This window comes from Propithecus coquereli, unplaced genomic scaffold (genome assembly GCF_000956105.1).
Source record: "Propithecus coquereli isolate 6110/MARCELLA unplaced genomic scaffold, Pcoq_1.0 Scaffold44, whole genome shotgun sequence".
NCBI classification, from domain to species: Eukaryota; Metazoa; Chordata; class Mammalia; order Primates; family Indriidae; genus Propithecus; species Propithecus coquereli.
In genome coordinates, this window is record NW_012150174.1 from 12,968,198 (window position 1) to 12,984,710 (window position 16,513).

General features: G+C 50.9%; 1 protein-coding gene across 1 annotated transcript in view; it reads left to right on the forward strand.

Annotated features, from left to right (window-relative positions):
* Nucleotides 1-240: 240 nt before the first annotated feature.
* DCHS1 (dachsous cadherin-related 1) overlaps nt 241-16,513 on the forward strand; it is a 34,705-nt gene continuing 18,432 nt past the window's right edge. Inside the window, exons 1-2 of the mRNA XM_012654436.1 lie at nt 241-306; nt 14,415-16,325. Of these exons, the coding sequence (XP_012509890.1) occupies nt 14,535-16,325 (1,791 nt within the window). The 5' untranslated portion in view covers nt 241-306; nt 14,415-14,534. The remainder of the gene's footprint in view (nt 307-14,414; nt 16,326-16,513) is intronic.

Here is a 16,513-nt window from a genome sequence, read left to right on the forward strand (position 1 = left end):
AGGGGACGGGAAAGGAGGGGACGGCAGGGAAGGGGAGGGGGCGCGGGGCAGCGGCGGCGAAGCTCGCATCCTCCGCGGGGTGGCTGTGGAGGAGGCGGCGCCCCGGCGGCGGCGGCAGACGGACCGATCGACGGCCAAGGGCTCGCGGACCGACGGCCGGCTGCCCGAAGTGGATCGCGAGCCCGGGAGACAGCAGCGGCGGACGATGCGCGGCCCCAGGCCCCGGGCGTGCGGGCGCTGCCCAGGGGGCTGACCGCCGCCGGACTGCGCCCCAGCACCGGGCGAAGGAACCCGCGCAGCGCAGAGGTCAGTGTCCGCTCCCGCCGGCCCGTCGGGCCGCGCCCGCCTGGCCCGCCGGCCTCCCCCGGGCTGCGGCGGCGGCGGCGGAGCCGGGGGCTTTGTTCTGAGCCGGAGACAATGGGGGAGGGGGGGCCTGGGCCTTCGGGACGAGGGCGAGCGTGAACGTGAGCGTGGGGGCAGGGCCTGGGGGTCTTTGTGTGCGCGTGTCATCGAGTCGGGGTATGTGGCGGCGTGAGAGTGTGCCCGGGGTGTGGGGTGCGGGCAGGGTTGTGTGTGTGCTACTCCCGTCTGAGTGTGAGTCAGTGCGTTTCACCGGCTGGTTGTGTGTCTCTGTGTGTCTCTTGGGCCGTGTGTGCATGCACCGGGAGGTTGTGTGTCTGTGTATCTCTCGGACCGAGTGTGCATGTGCATGTCACTTAGAGGGTGTGTGGGTCAGAACGAGTGTGTGTCATGGTAAGCGAGCCCCTGTGAGGGTGTGTGTGTGTGTGTGTGTGTGCCCGCGCGTGTGTTGCCGGGCTCTGTGGGAGGCATGTGTCAGAATGTGGAGGATGGGTGTGTGACAGAGACAAACTGAGACAGAGACAAAGAAACAGAGCGGGGAGAAGTAAAGACAAGCAGAGGAGAGACAGGCTTAGCCTGAAGTTGAGGTGGGTCACCCAGACCGGTGTTCTAAGAGGGAACCAGTGCCGAGCAACTGGGAGTTTGTGTCCAAGATGCCTAGATCAGAATCCTGTGCAGGGGACAGAGGGAGGTCACCCCAGGCCTGGGTCCCACGTGGAGTGGGTGGGGAGAGAGAGATCTAAAAGCACAATGAACACAGTGTGGCGTGGGCTGGGCCTGCAGCCACAAGGTCATAGGCCAGAAAAATATTGTCGCTTATGTCAACTTCTCAAATACCCACAGGGGACATAGACATAGCCCTACTCAACCCACAAGGGACACAGTCCAGGCAACACACATCCTCAAGAGATACCCTCACAGCCATCACACAGCCCCAGGAAGCACTGTCAGAACTAACACACACCCACAGTCAACTCTGTCAAGCCAACACACACCTACAGAAACTATTCTCGTGACAACACACACCCACAGCAGAAATGTTGCAACCAGCACATTGCCGCAGGATCATTTTCAAGGCCAACACATACCATGGGAGACACTGTTACTGCCAACACCTCTCCAGAGACACTGTCACTGATAACACACACCCTCACAAGATGCTGTGTCAGCTGAGACATACACCAACACCTCTCAGGAGACACTGTCACAGCAATCCACATCTATTGGAAACACTGTCAGTACATCATATAGGTTTACTTCACTGGAGCTGCCCATACATAGCAGGTGTCCCAGAGGCCTGGCACTAACAAGAGGCTGTATCACAGTGTCCCTTACCACACAGCCACTTGTGCAACCCGTAGGAGACAGTCATGGGTGACCTGCACACCACAGGGAGAGCTGTCCCAACTGCTAAATAACGCTTAATTTGTAATGCTCACACCATTACCATTTCTCATCCATGGACCTCCCAGGCTCACCCTCTTGTTCCTTGAAAATTCTGAGACCTGGATAGTCTTCCCCTCCCCGTATCTGCTTACATGCCATGTTGTAAGTGTCCCTCCAACACCCCAGCCTCACTGTTTCTTGATCTCCTTAGCTCCTGTTACTTTCTTCTTCCCTCCCACAATCTCTCTGTATAACTGTTCCATCCCTAAAATTCTAACCTCTTGCCTTCCACTCCCTGCCCACAGCCTCCTATATCCGTCCAGCTTGCAGATGTCCATGCTCCCATTATACTCTTTAACTTCATAATGACCTTTTGCCCTTGACCTCTTTGTTTTCCAGCTCATATGCCAAGGACTATCCCTTTAGCCGCTCCTTGGACACTCTGTTCCATTGTCCTTGAGCCCACCCATCCTGCAAATTCCTAACCCTAGCTAGAATGATTTCTCAACCATACCAAGTGACACTTCTATAAATTCATGCTTCTAAAAATTCCACCCTGAACTGGCCCCTCCATAAATAAATAAATAGATGAAATTGTTTCTATTTTCTTCACACTCATTATCCCACATCCCTCATCCTATTGTTTTCAGTAGATTGATTAGTCAATCCACCGGTTCATTCATTCAACAAACACATACTAAGCACCAATTCTGCCAGGTATTGTGGTATGAATTGGCATTACATGGGTGAACAAAATGTACATGGTCCTTGCCCTCTTGGAGCTTACAGTCTATGGGGTGAGTGTTGTAACATAGCAGCACACCGCAGGGAAACCTAAGCCAGTTTAGGGAGGTCAAAAGAAGATTTCTGGAGGAAGTAGCATTTAAGCTTAAACTTGATAGAGTCGCTGGAGAATATTCCAAGCCATGGGAGCAGCGTGTGAAAGCCCACATGAAAGAAAATATTGTGTGTGAGGGATAAAGCAGTTCAGTGAATAGCACGAGATGGGGAGAGGGAGAGAGTCTATGGGAGAGGTAGATGGAGCTTTAGGTCATGCAGGGTCTAGGAGGCCACATGAAGAAATCCAAGAATAATGGAGATTATCAAATCATTTGAAGCTTTGGAGTGATATGATCAGATCTGTTTTAGAAAAAGCACTCTGACAGCCATGTGGAGACTGAAGGAGGAGCCTGGGAAGAAGGACAACAGTTGGCTGTTGCAAGAATCCAAGAGGAGGTAATGCTGGCCTGAACTAAAGTAGTGTCAGGAGAAAAGAAGTGGTTGGTTTCAGGCGCTCTTTAGACAGTGGAATCAGCAGGGCTCAGTGACCAAATGGATGTGGAGGTTGAAGGAGAGGGAGCAATTAAGAGTAGACAACCTGGTCTTCTGTCTCACTGAGGATATTGAAGCCACCCGATTTGGATTCCCTCAGATTGCTGCCTCCTCCCTCAGATTTTATCTGCATCCTCTTCAATCTTTTCTCCTTCCCTCCTACAATAATGAAGAGGTATCTCTTCTCTTTAAGGCCAATCTTCCACGCCTGCTTTGTGAATCCCATCCTCTCCCTCCTCCACAGGTGCCTCACACAACCGATTATTCTATGTCTTTCCGATGTCTCTGGTTTCTTTCTCGCTCTCATTCCTCCTGGGAGTATGTGAAGATCCTCCAATCTCTCCTGTCCTTCCTTAACTCTGTAACACCCCATTGGGTAAGAGGCTTTCTCACTTTGTTTCAGTGCCACATTTTGTGAAAGAGTCTTCTGTATATAGCTGCTTTCCCCTTCCTCACTTTCCATTTAGGCCTGCCCTTCCAATGTAACTGTTCTCCCTAGGAGAAAGTGACCTCTCTCTTGCCAAATCTGGGAGATCTTTTCCAACAGTCCTCAACTGCCTGACCTCTTAGCAGGAGCTGACATTGTTGACCTTCCTTTTCTTTTTGAATTGTTCTCCTCGTTTAGTTTCTGAGCCACCATTTTATTCTATCAACATTTAATGAGCACTCATGTGCTAGCCACACTGCGAAGTGATGGGAATACAGTGATGGAAGACCCTGTTGCTGCCCTCAAGGAGTTTACACTTTAGTGGGGAGAGACAGGCAAATAAGTGAATGATTACAGTATGGTGGGATTCATGCATCTCTCTCCCAGAGCTTCTCCTGGCTGTTCAGTCTCAGTCTGTTTTGAGGAAGCCTTTGCATATCTCCTAAATGTCACTGTTCCTTAGGGTTCTGGCTTGGACCTTCTTATCATCTCACTGTATACACCCCATCTCATTCATTTCCAGAGCTTTAATTATCATCTATAGGCTGCTAACTCTCAAATCTCTCTCTTCTGCGCTCTAGACTTGCATATCTGCTATGTACCTGATTTTTACTGTATAGCCCCTTACATGTGCACAGGTCCCTTAACATGTGCATACTGAACTCATCATTCCTTCCTCCCCCAAATGACCATTCCCACTCAGTTTGCAAGCTGGAAACCCAGAAATTAACTGTAACCACTCCTTTCTCCACATATCCCATAATCCAGAAAATCCTTGGACTCTTTGTTTCTACCTCCTTACCATCAATCTCTGATACCCCATCCCTTCTTCTCCATCACCTCTGCTGTTGCCCTAACCTCACCATCTTTTCACATGAATTTTTGCAAGAGCCTCCTAACTTTTCTCTCTGCACTTCTCTTCCCCATCCAGTCTATTCTTCTCATTGCAGTAAGAGGGACCTTCCTCAAATGTAAATCCAGCCCTATCACTCCCTGCTAAGCATTCTTCAGTGTCTTTTCATTTTCCTTGAACAAAATCTCTACTTTTTAATGAAGCTTATGAGATCACAATCTGACTTCTCCAAACCTCCAAGCCTCATCGGCTGTCCCATTTTCCTAGCCTGCTCACATTGGGAGTTCCAGCCACATTGAATTCCGTGCAGTTCCCCAAAGACACTACATTCTTCCATGTTTCTGGCCCTTTGCACATCCAGCTCTGTCTGCCTGAAAGGCCCTTTACTCCCTTCTTCTCCATGCTTATCCTTCCCATCCTCAGATCTAGTCTCAAATGCTGCCTTTCTGACTCCAGCAGGCAGGCTTGAGGGCCTCTTGTTTCCCTGTTGTCACTGCCCATTCCCTGTTCTGTCTCCCCAACCAGGCTGGGACTTCTTTGCTGGCAAGAATGCACATTATTCATCTTTGTATCTCAAGGTCCCACACAGTTGCTTGGCAATGAACAAATGACTGAATACATAAGGTACCTCACCTTCATATGCTCTTCAGAAGACTGACACCTGGCCTCAGCTGCTTATCTGATTGAGACATTTTTACACAACCTACTTACTCCACTGGGGATGTTTCCACACCCCTCACCTACAACTGATCCTTCCTCTCCCCCCATGCTCTCTTTCTTTCATGCAGGCTTCTCTTTTCCTGGATCCTCTTCCTCACCATTCTCTGTACTTTATCTTTCATTCAGTTAGCAAATATTTAAGGAACACCAGAAGTTTGCAGACCCAAATCCACTGGGCCAGGTGTCTATGGAGGTTCTTGGAAGGAATGGAATATGTGGGCCTGTGACTTGCCATCAGGCTGAAGGGACTACAGTGCCTGATCATCCCCTCCTCTCTACCAGACCCCTTTCCTGGAGGGGCCCTAGGCTGCTCCTCCTTCTAAGGTTTCCTCCCCCTGCCAACACACCCACTCTGAGCCCTCCAACTCCTGGCATCCTGGCCCCTTCTCCTCCACATATTAAGTTTCCTGATTCTTGTGTCGTCCTCCACTTCCCTCTCTTTCCTGTCAGTGGACTCTCTCCTCTTTGATGCCCTGGTACCTGCTAGCAAAAGGCCCTCCTGGGGCTTCATGCCGTTGGCTCCCAGCTTCTTCCCAGCTTCCTGTTGCTGCCCCTTCCTTTACCTACCCTGTCCATGTTCCCTGGGTAACCTTCTAACACCAAAGCATTTTCAACCACTGCCACTTGGGAGGGCCTTCCAGTTCCCTGTGTCCCCTGGTGATAGGGTGGTCCACCTGAAAACCCTAGGTACTTCTCTGCTCACTTAGCACACTGGAATGTCCTTGTTTCTGTTTCTCTAAGCTGCTGGATGGAGGAAGTTTGCTATCTCTCAGAGCCTAGAACACACCTCCCATATGGCTGGTGAGAAAGGAAGAAGGAAAGGAGAAAAGGGAAGAAAAGATGGTGGGGTAGTTATACCTGAAACCTTCCAGCCAAGCAACTTAGCTTCTTTGAGCTCCCCTTCTGTCAGGTGAAAATGGGGGTAACAGTATCTCCTTAAGAGAGTAGTTTTGAGGATTCAGAAAGAAAACTATTTATTGTTCAACTGTTAACCTGGTTAATTTTACCTCTAACATCTCAGTCCCTCTACTGCACTCTTCTACCTCTCAACTTCCCACCTCCCAACTTGTTCTTCCTTCTCAACATCTGTGGGTTGCTGCGTCTCCAATTTTCCTGCTAGCTCCAGCCTCACTGGCCTCCTCTGTAGTCTGGACTCCAATTGCCAGGATCAGACTTTAGGACCAAGCCCTTGATGCTCACCCCACCCCCAGGTCCCTCACCCGCCCTGCCCATCCCTGCCCTAGTCTCCCTACTTGTGAACATCACGAAGGCAGGGATTTGATCTGTCCATATCACTGCTCTATCTCTAGTGCACAGCATGGTATTTGGCATGTGGTAGGTCTTCAGTCAGTATTTGTTGTATAATAGATTTGTCAGTGAATTACTTCACATGCATGCCCTAAGACCTCCCCACGTCTCCCCAGTGTTTTCTTTGTTTCCTGGAGGCCTCCAAGCATCCCCCATGGTGCTTCCCTCTCTCACCACCTGTCCCCTTGCTCATCTGACCTTCTACCTGGACTGGCAATTGCCAAGTTGATCTTCTCCTCTAACCGACCCTGTGCACACTGGCAAATGTATTCTCTTAAAGCAGAACTTCGATCATATTCCTTCCCTGTCGTGTTGACTGGCCAGTTATATGATCCTTTATCTGGGCATTCCAAGTCCTCCACCAGAGAAGCAATGTGGTCTAACAGAAAGTACTAGCTTTGGGATCCATTAGACTGCATTCTAGATCATTCTACATGTCTCTCTGCTACCTTATCTGAGCTCAGTTTCCTTATCTGTAAAATAATGCTTATCCCAGGGTTATTGTGTGTGTGTGACACACAACAGCAGCAGTTAACATTTATTGAGCTTTCACTGTGTGCCAGACACTGTGCTAAGTTTTTCATGAACATTATTTTATTTAACTCTTGTATCAACCATTTAAGGTAGGCGCTTTGATCTCCATATTAAAGAAGAGGAAACTAAGGCTTAGAATGATTAAATAACTTGCCCAGGGTTATGCTGTAAGTGGTAGAGTCAGGATTTGAACTCCAGTCTGGCAGCAGAGCCTGTCTTCTTAACCACTGTAAGCTTATGCTTGCATACATACCAAGTCTTACTATGTACCAGACACTGTTCTTCCTGCCTAATACAATGTAGTAGGTATTATTATTGTCCCTATTTATATATGAAGAAATGGAAGCACTGAGAAATTAAGGGGCTTGCTAAGGTCACCCAGCTAGTAAGTGTGAAGCTGGAAATCAAATCCAGTTGGTTTGGCCCTGGAATCCTGGTCTTAACCACTATCCTGTCCTGCCTTGCTTTGATAAATTATCTCCCTATTCTGAGAATGCAGTAGGCATGTATTGATGAATGAATCTATGCTGATGTCTATGGCTAGCTGTTTGTCAATTCAGTCTCTCTCATTTCCTACTGCAGGAGGCTTGCACCCTTAACACTCTCCTGACACAATTGTCTCCGAGATCACTAGTGACCTCTTTACTGCTAAATTCAATGGCCACTTCTCAGCCCTTATCCTACTTGAACTCTGCAGCATTAGACGTTATCAATTCCTCCCTCCTTTTGAAGTGCTTCCTGCCTTAACTTCTGTGATACTCCTCTAGGAAGAATAAAGCTGTCTTCAGCCTGCCTCTTACATGTGACAGGTCCCCAAAGTTCTGTCCTAGGCTCTCTTCTCGCTCTTTACATCCTCTCTGATGCAGGTCTTCATGCCCGTGGCTTTCAGTTACCCCATGATTTGTCCAAATCCATATCTGTAACCCAGGCCTCTCTGCTAAGCTCCAGGCCTGCAAATGCAACTGTGCCTGGATATCTCCATGTGGGAATCCCAACAGGCACCTGAAAATGGCTTTTCCTCTGCAGTATAGTAATGGTGCTACCTTAGTAAGCAGGCCAGAACCCTGGGAAGCAGCCTAGAGCCTAGAGTCCTTCTATTCCCTCACCTTCCTGTAGAGTCAGTGGCCAAGCCTTGTCACCTTCACTTCCTCACATCTTTCATTCCTGTGTCCTCAAGCTCCACTGCTACTAACCTGGACTCTTACAGACACCTGTACCTGGCCTCCCTCCTCCCACAGGTTCTCTTCCTTCTTCAGGCCTCCGTTATCCTGCCAAGACTCTTCCCTCTCAGCTTCCCTGTAATTTCTTCCTCTTTGTCTGTCCCTTCTCCCTGAATCTCAGGCAACATAGAGTACATGGTCCTGCACTCCGTGGACTTAGAATCTGTGTTAACTCAGGAAAATTGTTTCACTCTGAGCCTCAATTTCCTCATTTGAAAATGGAAGCTGGGATTCTTTCCTCACAGGGTTGTTATGGTGATTAAATGAGATGCTGTCTGTGAATTGCCTGGCACAGGGCCCAGTATGCTGTAAAAGCTCAGAAAATAAGCTTTTCCTCTGCTGCTTCTGCTCACATCTGTCCTCAGCTTCTCCCTGGAGTGCCTCCTGGGAACCAGTCCTCAGAGGGACAGGGCAGCGCCCTGGCCACTGTCCAGTGGTTGCCCCAGGGATATCCAGGGAAGCTAGTCTGTCAGCCTCCTCCTCACGCCTGTTCTCCTCCCTCCCCACCTCCCTGCAGCTCAGCTCCTGCCTCTCCCGCCCACTGCCCCAGCCTCTCTGGGTCTGGCTGTGCCTGTCTAACTCACCTCCCCTTTCTGAATTAGCCCCACTCATGCTTTCCTCTTCTGTATACAGTCACTCTCCCTCAGTCTTGCTCCCTCTCACCCCACCCCCCCGCCCCCCACCACCAGAACCACCAGAACCTTGCCTCTCTTCCTCTTTCCCTGATGCATGGCCATGTATCCTCTTTGCTCACTGAGGCTGCCCTCTTCTTCATCTTCTAGCCCATCTGCCTTTCATAGCCCCCCTCCTCATCCTTGTTGTCTTTCTGGTCCCTGCCCCTCCCTGGCCCTGGGACAGGAAGTGGAAGGCGGAGGCCTGGGTGATGCCAGCTCCCCCAGCCTGCTTCCCCTTCTGTGCCTTGGGCCACTCCTCTACTTCCTCCTGGAGTACCCCTTTGCCTTGTGGTTCCCCTGCTCCCACCTCTCTTTCCTCTCCCATTTTCTCCCTTGCTCCCAGGTCTTATGGATGCACAGGCTAGGGGTGGGAGGGGGGATCTGTTAGTTAGGGAGGGGGAATTGACATCACGTTTCAGGCCCCAATGAACAGTCTTGCCCCTCCCCCTCCTAATGAGAACCAGCTGTGGTTCCAGAGGCCCAGATGTGGGGTTGGAGGGGGAGAGCAGGATGGAGTCAGAGGACCGAGTAACAGGATGGGGATAGAGTGAGGGCACATAGCAAGGTAGAACTGGATGGGAAAACGGCTGTGACGGACCTGGGGGAAGAAAGAAGACAGATCCAGGCAGGAGGCAGGACAGATTGGGGAAAAAGACAAGATGGAGGGGGCAGGCCAGGTCTAGGGGAAGGGATGGAACAGACCTGGAGAGGGAAAGAGACAAGAGCCAGGAGGGGGAGCAGGTCTCAGGGAAGAGGCAGTGAGAAACACCGGACAGATGGGAGGAGATGGTGCAGAGAGCAGAGCTGGAGAGAGGATGAGACAGTCTCGGGAGAGAGTCTGGAGTTCGAGTTTGGAACTGGAAGCCCTGGAGCAGGAAGTGATGAGGCACAGTCCAGACAGAGGCCCCAGGGACCTGGAGGTCACAGCTGCAGCCGCAGAGCTGACCACGAGTGCCCCAGCAGCACGTGTGAGAGTATGCCTGTGTGTGGGTGGGTCTGCAAGTGTGTGTGCGCCTGCCTTGTCAGTCTGTGCATGTGTGACAGTGGTCTTGCCTGTGGGCATGGGTGTACTGCGTATATGTGGGGGGAACCTGGGGGTGTGAATGTGCCTCTCTGTGTGAGGGTCATGAGAAAGTGTTCTTCTGTGTGTATGTGTCTGTGTGTGTGTGTGTGTGTGTGTGTCTGCATACGTGTGGGTGGGTGGGTTCCATGGGAGTGAATAGGCCCACCTGTGTGCGTGAAGATGAGCTGCTGCATATATGTGAGGAGGGGCTGGTTGTGTATATGTTAATGTAAGCCTCTGTGTGTGTGTGTGTGAGTGTGTGTGTTGAATGAGCCCGTGTGCATGTGAGTCTGCATGAGAATGTATCTGGGTGAGCCTTGGCAGTGTGAGAGAGAAAGAGTGCCAGGCAGTGTGTCAGTTGTGACTTTGGGAGTGTGAACTTGTGTGTGTCTACTGTGAGAGTGTACTGGGGGAGTTTGCACTGGACAAGGACCCAGTCTGGCTGATGAGGAAGGCCTGGGGGTCTACAGAGGTTGGGAGAAGGGGTCACTGTCACACAAGGCATCTGCCTGGGCCTGAATCCCTCCTCTTCAAGGCTGATCATTCACCTGAGATTTAGCTCATACCATTCAAAGATCCCTTCATTCAGAAAATTTATTAATCGGATACTATGTGCCATGCTCCATGCTACACACAAAGGTGAATAAAATACAGTCTTGGCCCTCGAACAGCTAAATAGATAGGGAGACAGATATTATGATACACAATGTGATAAGTATATTGACTTCATTGTTTATTCTGTCCCTCCGAACCATGACTGCTTTCTTTCCACTAACTGATTAAACCCCTAACCCAGTCTCTGGACCTAGATCCCTGATCTGGGCCCTGGGACCATTCCTGTACACTCATCTTCCTCCTCTTTGAGTCAGGCCTGGGTTCATCCTGACCTACTTGCTCTGAAGTCCTCTGACCTGTTATTCCATATGGCAGCTCCATGGGCTCCTCAGACTTGACCCCTGGGGAGAGGGATCCTAGTGCACACAAAGAACCCCAGAATTCTGAAGCTTGGATGAAGGCACAGAGGGGGCACATTAGGGGATTGTGTTGAATTAATGAAAGAGAGTCTACCAAATACCCAGCTCTGTGCTCCTTCCTTACATTGTCTCTGATTTTAAAAAACTGCACAGAGTGGGTGTTACCATGGCCATCTTACAGATTGGGAGAACATAATGCCTAGACTGGGACTCAAACCCAGCCCAAACTCCAAAGCTCCTGTTCTTTTTATTGCCTCACATAGATAGGAGAGAGGAAGGTAGGTGGGAAATGAAAGTTGGGGGGGGCAGTTAGAAACCCACCTTCCTTTGGAGGACGGGAAGTCCTACAGTAGACCCAAGGACACACTTGTGTAGCCACAGGACTGAATATGGTGCCTCAGGATCATAGGCTCACATGTATTTGTGTATGTTGTCTGGGTTGGCACGACCGTGGATGTTTCCCTGTGAGTATGTTATTATGGTGGTGTGGAAGCACAAGGCTCTGACCATTCATTCAGCACTGATTGCCTGCTCACACTACACCTTCTACTAAATGCTGGAGAATCAGAGACTAAGAACTGTCACTACACCTCAAGGAGCCCCCAGTCCCGTGCAGGGGGCAGGCACTTGAATAAATCAGGACTGCTGTGCAGTTTATTGTCAGCATTTACCAAAAGCAGTGGGAGCCCAGTAGAATGTACAATAGGAGAGCTCTACAATATGTCCGAGAAGATTCCACAGAAGACAGGACATTTGAACTGTATCTTGAAATTTGAGTAGGAGATGGCCACACGGAGAGGATTTTTAGAAGACATCTCAGGACAGGAGAATAGCACATACAAGGCAAGGAATTGGGAAGTAGCATGGAAATAGATTTCATTTTGGAATGCCAGGTGTGGTGGGAGAAAGTAAAGGTGGGTGACGTGTATAGGTTGGCAGGGCTCAGATCACTAAGACACATTAAAGAAGCTGGACTTTATCTTGTAGGTCAGAAGTTCTCTACCTAGTGTCCATGAACTCCTTGAAACTGCAGACACAACTTTGTGTGATTGTGTATCTGCATTGCTTTTTTGTGGAGGGATAGCTGTTTTCTGCTGTCAGGAATGGGAAACAAGTGGAAGCCTTTCATCAGGAGTGGTTTGGTGAGAGTTGTGTGGTCAGAGTCTCTGGTCAGATGGAGATGGATCAGAGGGTCCAAGCCAGAAGGCAGGGGGACCAGTAAGGAGCTCTTGCAGGTATTGCGAGGAGAGATGGCAATGCTTGTACCGGGATAGCAGTGGTGTGGAAAGAGAGGAAAGGGAAAACTTGAGACGTGTCTAGTTGAAATGTTTCGGTTTAGATGACTAATTGGAAACCAAGACTGAGGAAGAGCAAGGAAGTAAGGAGAGCTTCTGGATTTCTGGCTCAGACACCTGGATGAATGGTGGTGCTGTCCACAGGAAAGGAAATGGAGGAGGAAAAGCAGTTTGAGGTGACGGTTGGGGATACATTGTGAAGTCCAGGATATGGCTGGACATGCATCTCCAGAGCTCTCCAGGGCTGGAGATGGAGATTGGAAAGTTGTCAGCAAATAGATGGTACATAACAAATGATTGATACATTTGAAGTAAAGGCATGGGAGTGGATAAGATCACGCAGGTAGAATGTGAGGATAGGGGAAAGATGCTGCCCAGGACTGAGCCCTGAAGAGCATGGATTGTGAAGCAGTGGGTTGAGGAAGAAGAACTTGAGAAGGAGATGAAGGAGTGGGCAGGGAAGCATGATGGAAATAAGAGGTCGGGGTCACAGTGTGAAGCCAAGAGGAGTAGACTTCAAGGGGCCGGTGATCAGTGTTTCAGGGTTCCAGAATGATCCAGTAAGAGGAAGATAAAAAGGTGCCCACTGGATGTAGGACATGGAGTTGATTGGAAGGTTCGTGACAGGAATGTCACAAGAGGAAGCCTCCCTGCATAGAGGGTGGAGAGTGTGAGAAGTAAGAAAATGGGGGAAGTGAAATAACTTTCAGAGGGGGCGGCAGCTTCTGAATGTTCGTCTTCCCTCCTGCGACCACATCTCATCTTTAGCCTCTGCTCCTCCCTCCACTGCCTCTGCTCTCATTTAGTCACTAGAGGCCTCGGTGGGCTTTAGGATCCTCCTTCTTGAACTTTAGCATGTTTGAAACCCTGGTTCCCCTTAGACTCAGAGGCACCACCCTTCTCTGGTTCTCTCTCTCTCTCTCTCTCCCACTGTCTCTCTCTCTCTCTCTCTATCTCTATCTCTTTGGCCAGTTAGATACCTTGTCCAGCTGGTAGTTCTAGCCAGAAATGCACCCATCATCCTTGACTTCTCCCACTTTCTCAGTCCCCTGCCTTCAAGCAGTCATCAAGCCCAGCGTGTTCTGCCTCCTAATCCCCCACCCATGCAGACCTATCCACTTCTCACCATTTTCATTGCTAACAGTCATCCAAGTCACCAACAAAACAATGTCATTGCTTGGACAGTGCCTCCTAACCAGCCTATCTGCCTGCTCTTTGTTTTCCAAAGGGCAGCAATAGTGATCTTCACAAAATGTGGGTCACATAGTGGCACTCTTCTTTGAAATGCTTTAGTGGCTTCCATTTTCCCTTAGGATAATGTCAAAATCTTCAATATGGCTCACGAGGCCTTGCCTCATTTCATACCCTCTGCCCCTAGCACTACACCTTACACATGTGCCCCGCAACTGCATGTCTAGGCACTCTCAGCCCCTCCTTGACAGTGGACTCCGCCTTTCCACATTCTGCTCACTCTTCCAAAATACTCTTCTCTCCTTCCTGTATCCTCCTTCTCTGCCCACCATTGCCTGTCTAACACCTCATCATGATTTAGATCTCGACTTGAGCGTCACTTCCTCAGCAAAGCTCTCCCTGATTCCCCACCTATATTAGGCCTCTCTTATGTGTCCTCCTTGCTTCCTGTACTTTTCCTTCACAGTCCTTATCACACTTGAAATTACTTGTTCAACTCCTGGACTGTAAGCTCCAGGAAGCCAGGGACTATTTCCTTCATTCACTGTTGTATCCCTAGTGCCTCCACATAGTAGGTGCCCAAGTCTGTCTTATTTTATATATCTATATATAAAATAAGAGAGACTTGAGCATATTTAATACTGATAGATGGCTCTAGGAGAGAGGAAAATGTTGACAGTTCAGGCAAGGTTACCAAGTGTATGGTTATGGAGGCTGCAAGGGGTGGGTGTTAATTCTGGATGAGAAGAAAATGAGAAAGGATTGGCCATATTTTTAAGTCTACAGAAGGAAGGATGGGAGTTTGTGTGCATTCAGACCTGAAAAATAGGAAGCAGAATAATCTGCTGAGAGAGGGGCTCAGGGTGGGATGGGTTGGGGACGTGCCAGGGGAAAGACTGGAGCGGGCCCTGAGGAGTCCTGCAGCAAAGATCCCTGGGGACCAAGATGAGTGTGAGGCAGCACGGGGGCCTGCTGGGGACTAAGCATGTCTGAGTGTTGGCATCACCAACATCCCGGACTCTCTGGACTGCTGATCCGTCCCCTGTCATGACCTGTTTCCCTCTGCTTTTTCCCCAGGTCAAGAAGTGTGAGCTGGAGCCAAGGCCCCAGTTGGACCTGATCCAAAGCTTGAGATCAAGCTGGGCCCAGAGCCTGGCCTGGAGCTGGAGCCTAAGCCATACCTGGATTTCCCCTGTCATGCAGAAGGAGCCTGGCATTGCGCCTTCCTGTCCTGGCATGAAGAGCCCCAGGCCCCTCCTCCTGCTACCACTGCTGTTGCTGCTGCTGCTGGGGGCTGGGGTACCAGGTGCCTGGGGTCAGGCCGGGAGCCTCGACCTGCAGATTGATGAAGAGCAGCCAGCGGGCACACTGATAGGGGACATCAGTGCAGGGCTTCCGGCAGGCACGGCAGCACCTCCCATGTACTTCATCTCTGCCCAGGAGGGCAGCGGCGTGGGCACAGACCTGGCCATCGATGAACACAGTGGAGTTGTCCGTACAGCCCGTGTCTTGGACCGCGAGCGGCGGGACCGCTACCGCTTCACTGCAGTCACTCCTGATGGTGCCACTGTGGAAGTTACGGTGCGAGTGGCTGACATCAATGACCATGCTCCAGCTTTCCCACAGGCTCAGGCTGCCCTGCAGGTACCCGAACATACAGCTCTTGGCACTCGTTACCCACTGGAGCCTGCTCGTGATGCAGATGCTGGGCACCTAGGGACCCAGGGCTACGCGCTGTCTGGTGATGGGGCTGGAGAGACCTTCCGGCTGGAGACACGCCCAGGTCCAGATGGGGCTCCAGTGCCTGAGCTGGTAGTTGCTGGGGAGCTGGACCGAGAGAACCGCTCACACTACATGCTGCAGCTGGAGGCCTATGATGGTGGTTCACCCCCACGGAGGGCCCAGGCACTGCTGGACGTGACACTGCTGGACATCAATGACCATGCCCCGGCTTTTAATCAGAGCCGCTACCACGCTGTGGTATCTGAGAGCCTGGCCCCTGGCAGTCCTGTCTTGCAGGTGTTTGCATCTGATGCTGATGCTGGTGCCAATGGAGCTGTAACTTATGAGATCAACCGGAGGCAGAGCGAGGGTGATGGACCCTTCTCCATTGATGCACACACAGGGCTGCTGCGGCTGGAGCGGCCACTGGACTTTGAACAACGGCGGGTCCATGAACTGGTGGTGCAGGCACGAGATGGTGGGGCTCACCCTGAGCTGGGCTCAGCCTTTGTGACTGTGCATGTACGAGATGCCAATGACAATCAGCCCTCCATGACTGTCATCTTCCTGAGTGCAGATGGCTCCCCCCGAGTGTCTGAGGCTGCCCCACCTGGACAGCTCGTTGCTCGCATCTCTGTGTCAGACCCAGATGATGGTGACTTTGCCCATGTCAACGTGTCCCTGGAGGGTGGAGAGGGCCACTTTGCCCTAAGCACCCAAGACAGCGTTATCTACTTGGTGTGTGTGGCTCGGCGACTGGATCGGGAGGAGAGGGATGCTTATAACTTGCGAGTTACAGCCACAGACTCAGGTTCACCCCCACTGCGGGCTGAGGCTGCCTTTGTGCTGCACGTCACTGATGTCAATGACAATGCACCGGCCTTTGAACGCCAGCTCTACCGACCTGAGCCCTTGCCTGAGGTTGCACTGCCCGGCAGCTTTGTGGTGCGGGTGACGGCCCGGGATCCTGACCAAGGCACCAATGGTCAGGTCACCTATAGCCTAGCCCCTGGCACCCACACCCGCTGGTTCTCCATTGACCCTACCTCAGGCATCATCACCACATCTGCCTTGCTGGACTATGAGTTGGAACCTCAGCCACAGCTGATTGTGGTGGCCACGGATGGGGGCCTGCCCCCTTTAGCCTCATCTGCCACAGTTAGCGTGGCCTTGCAAGATGTGAATGATAATGAGCCCCAGTTCCAGAGGACTTTCTACAATGCCTCGCTGCCTGAGGGTACCCAGCCTGAAACCTGCTTCCTGCAGGTGAGTAGGCACCATGCATAGCAGGATAGTGTTGTGGGGTTTGAAGGCCACAGGGGACCTCAGAGCAGGAACCAAGTCATGCAGGTGCATCTGTTTACGGTGACTTATGCCAGAGGGTTCAGTCCTATCCTGTGAGCCCCAAAATCTGTGCAAGGGGTAAGAGTTAATGAGAAGTTGAAAAAGCAGGG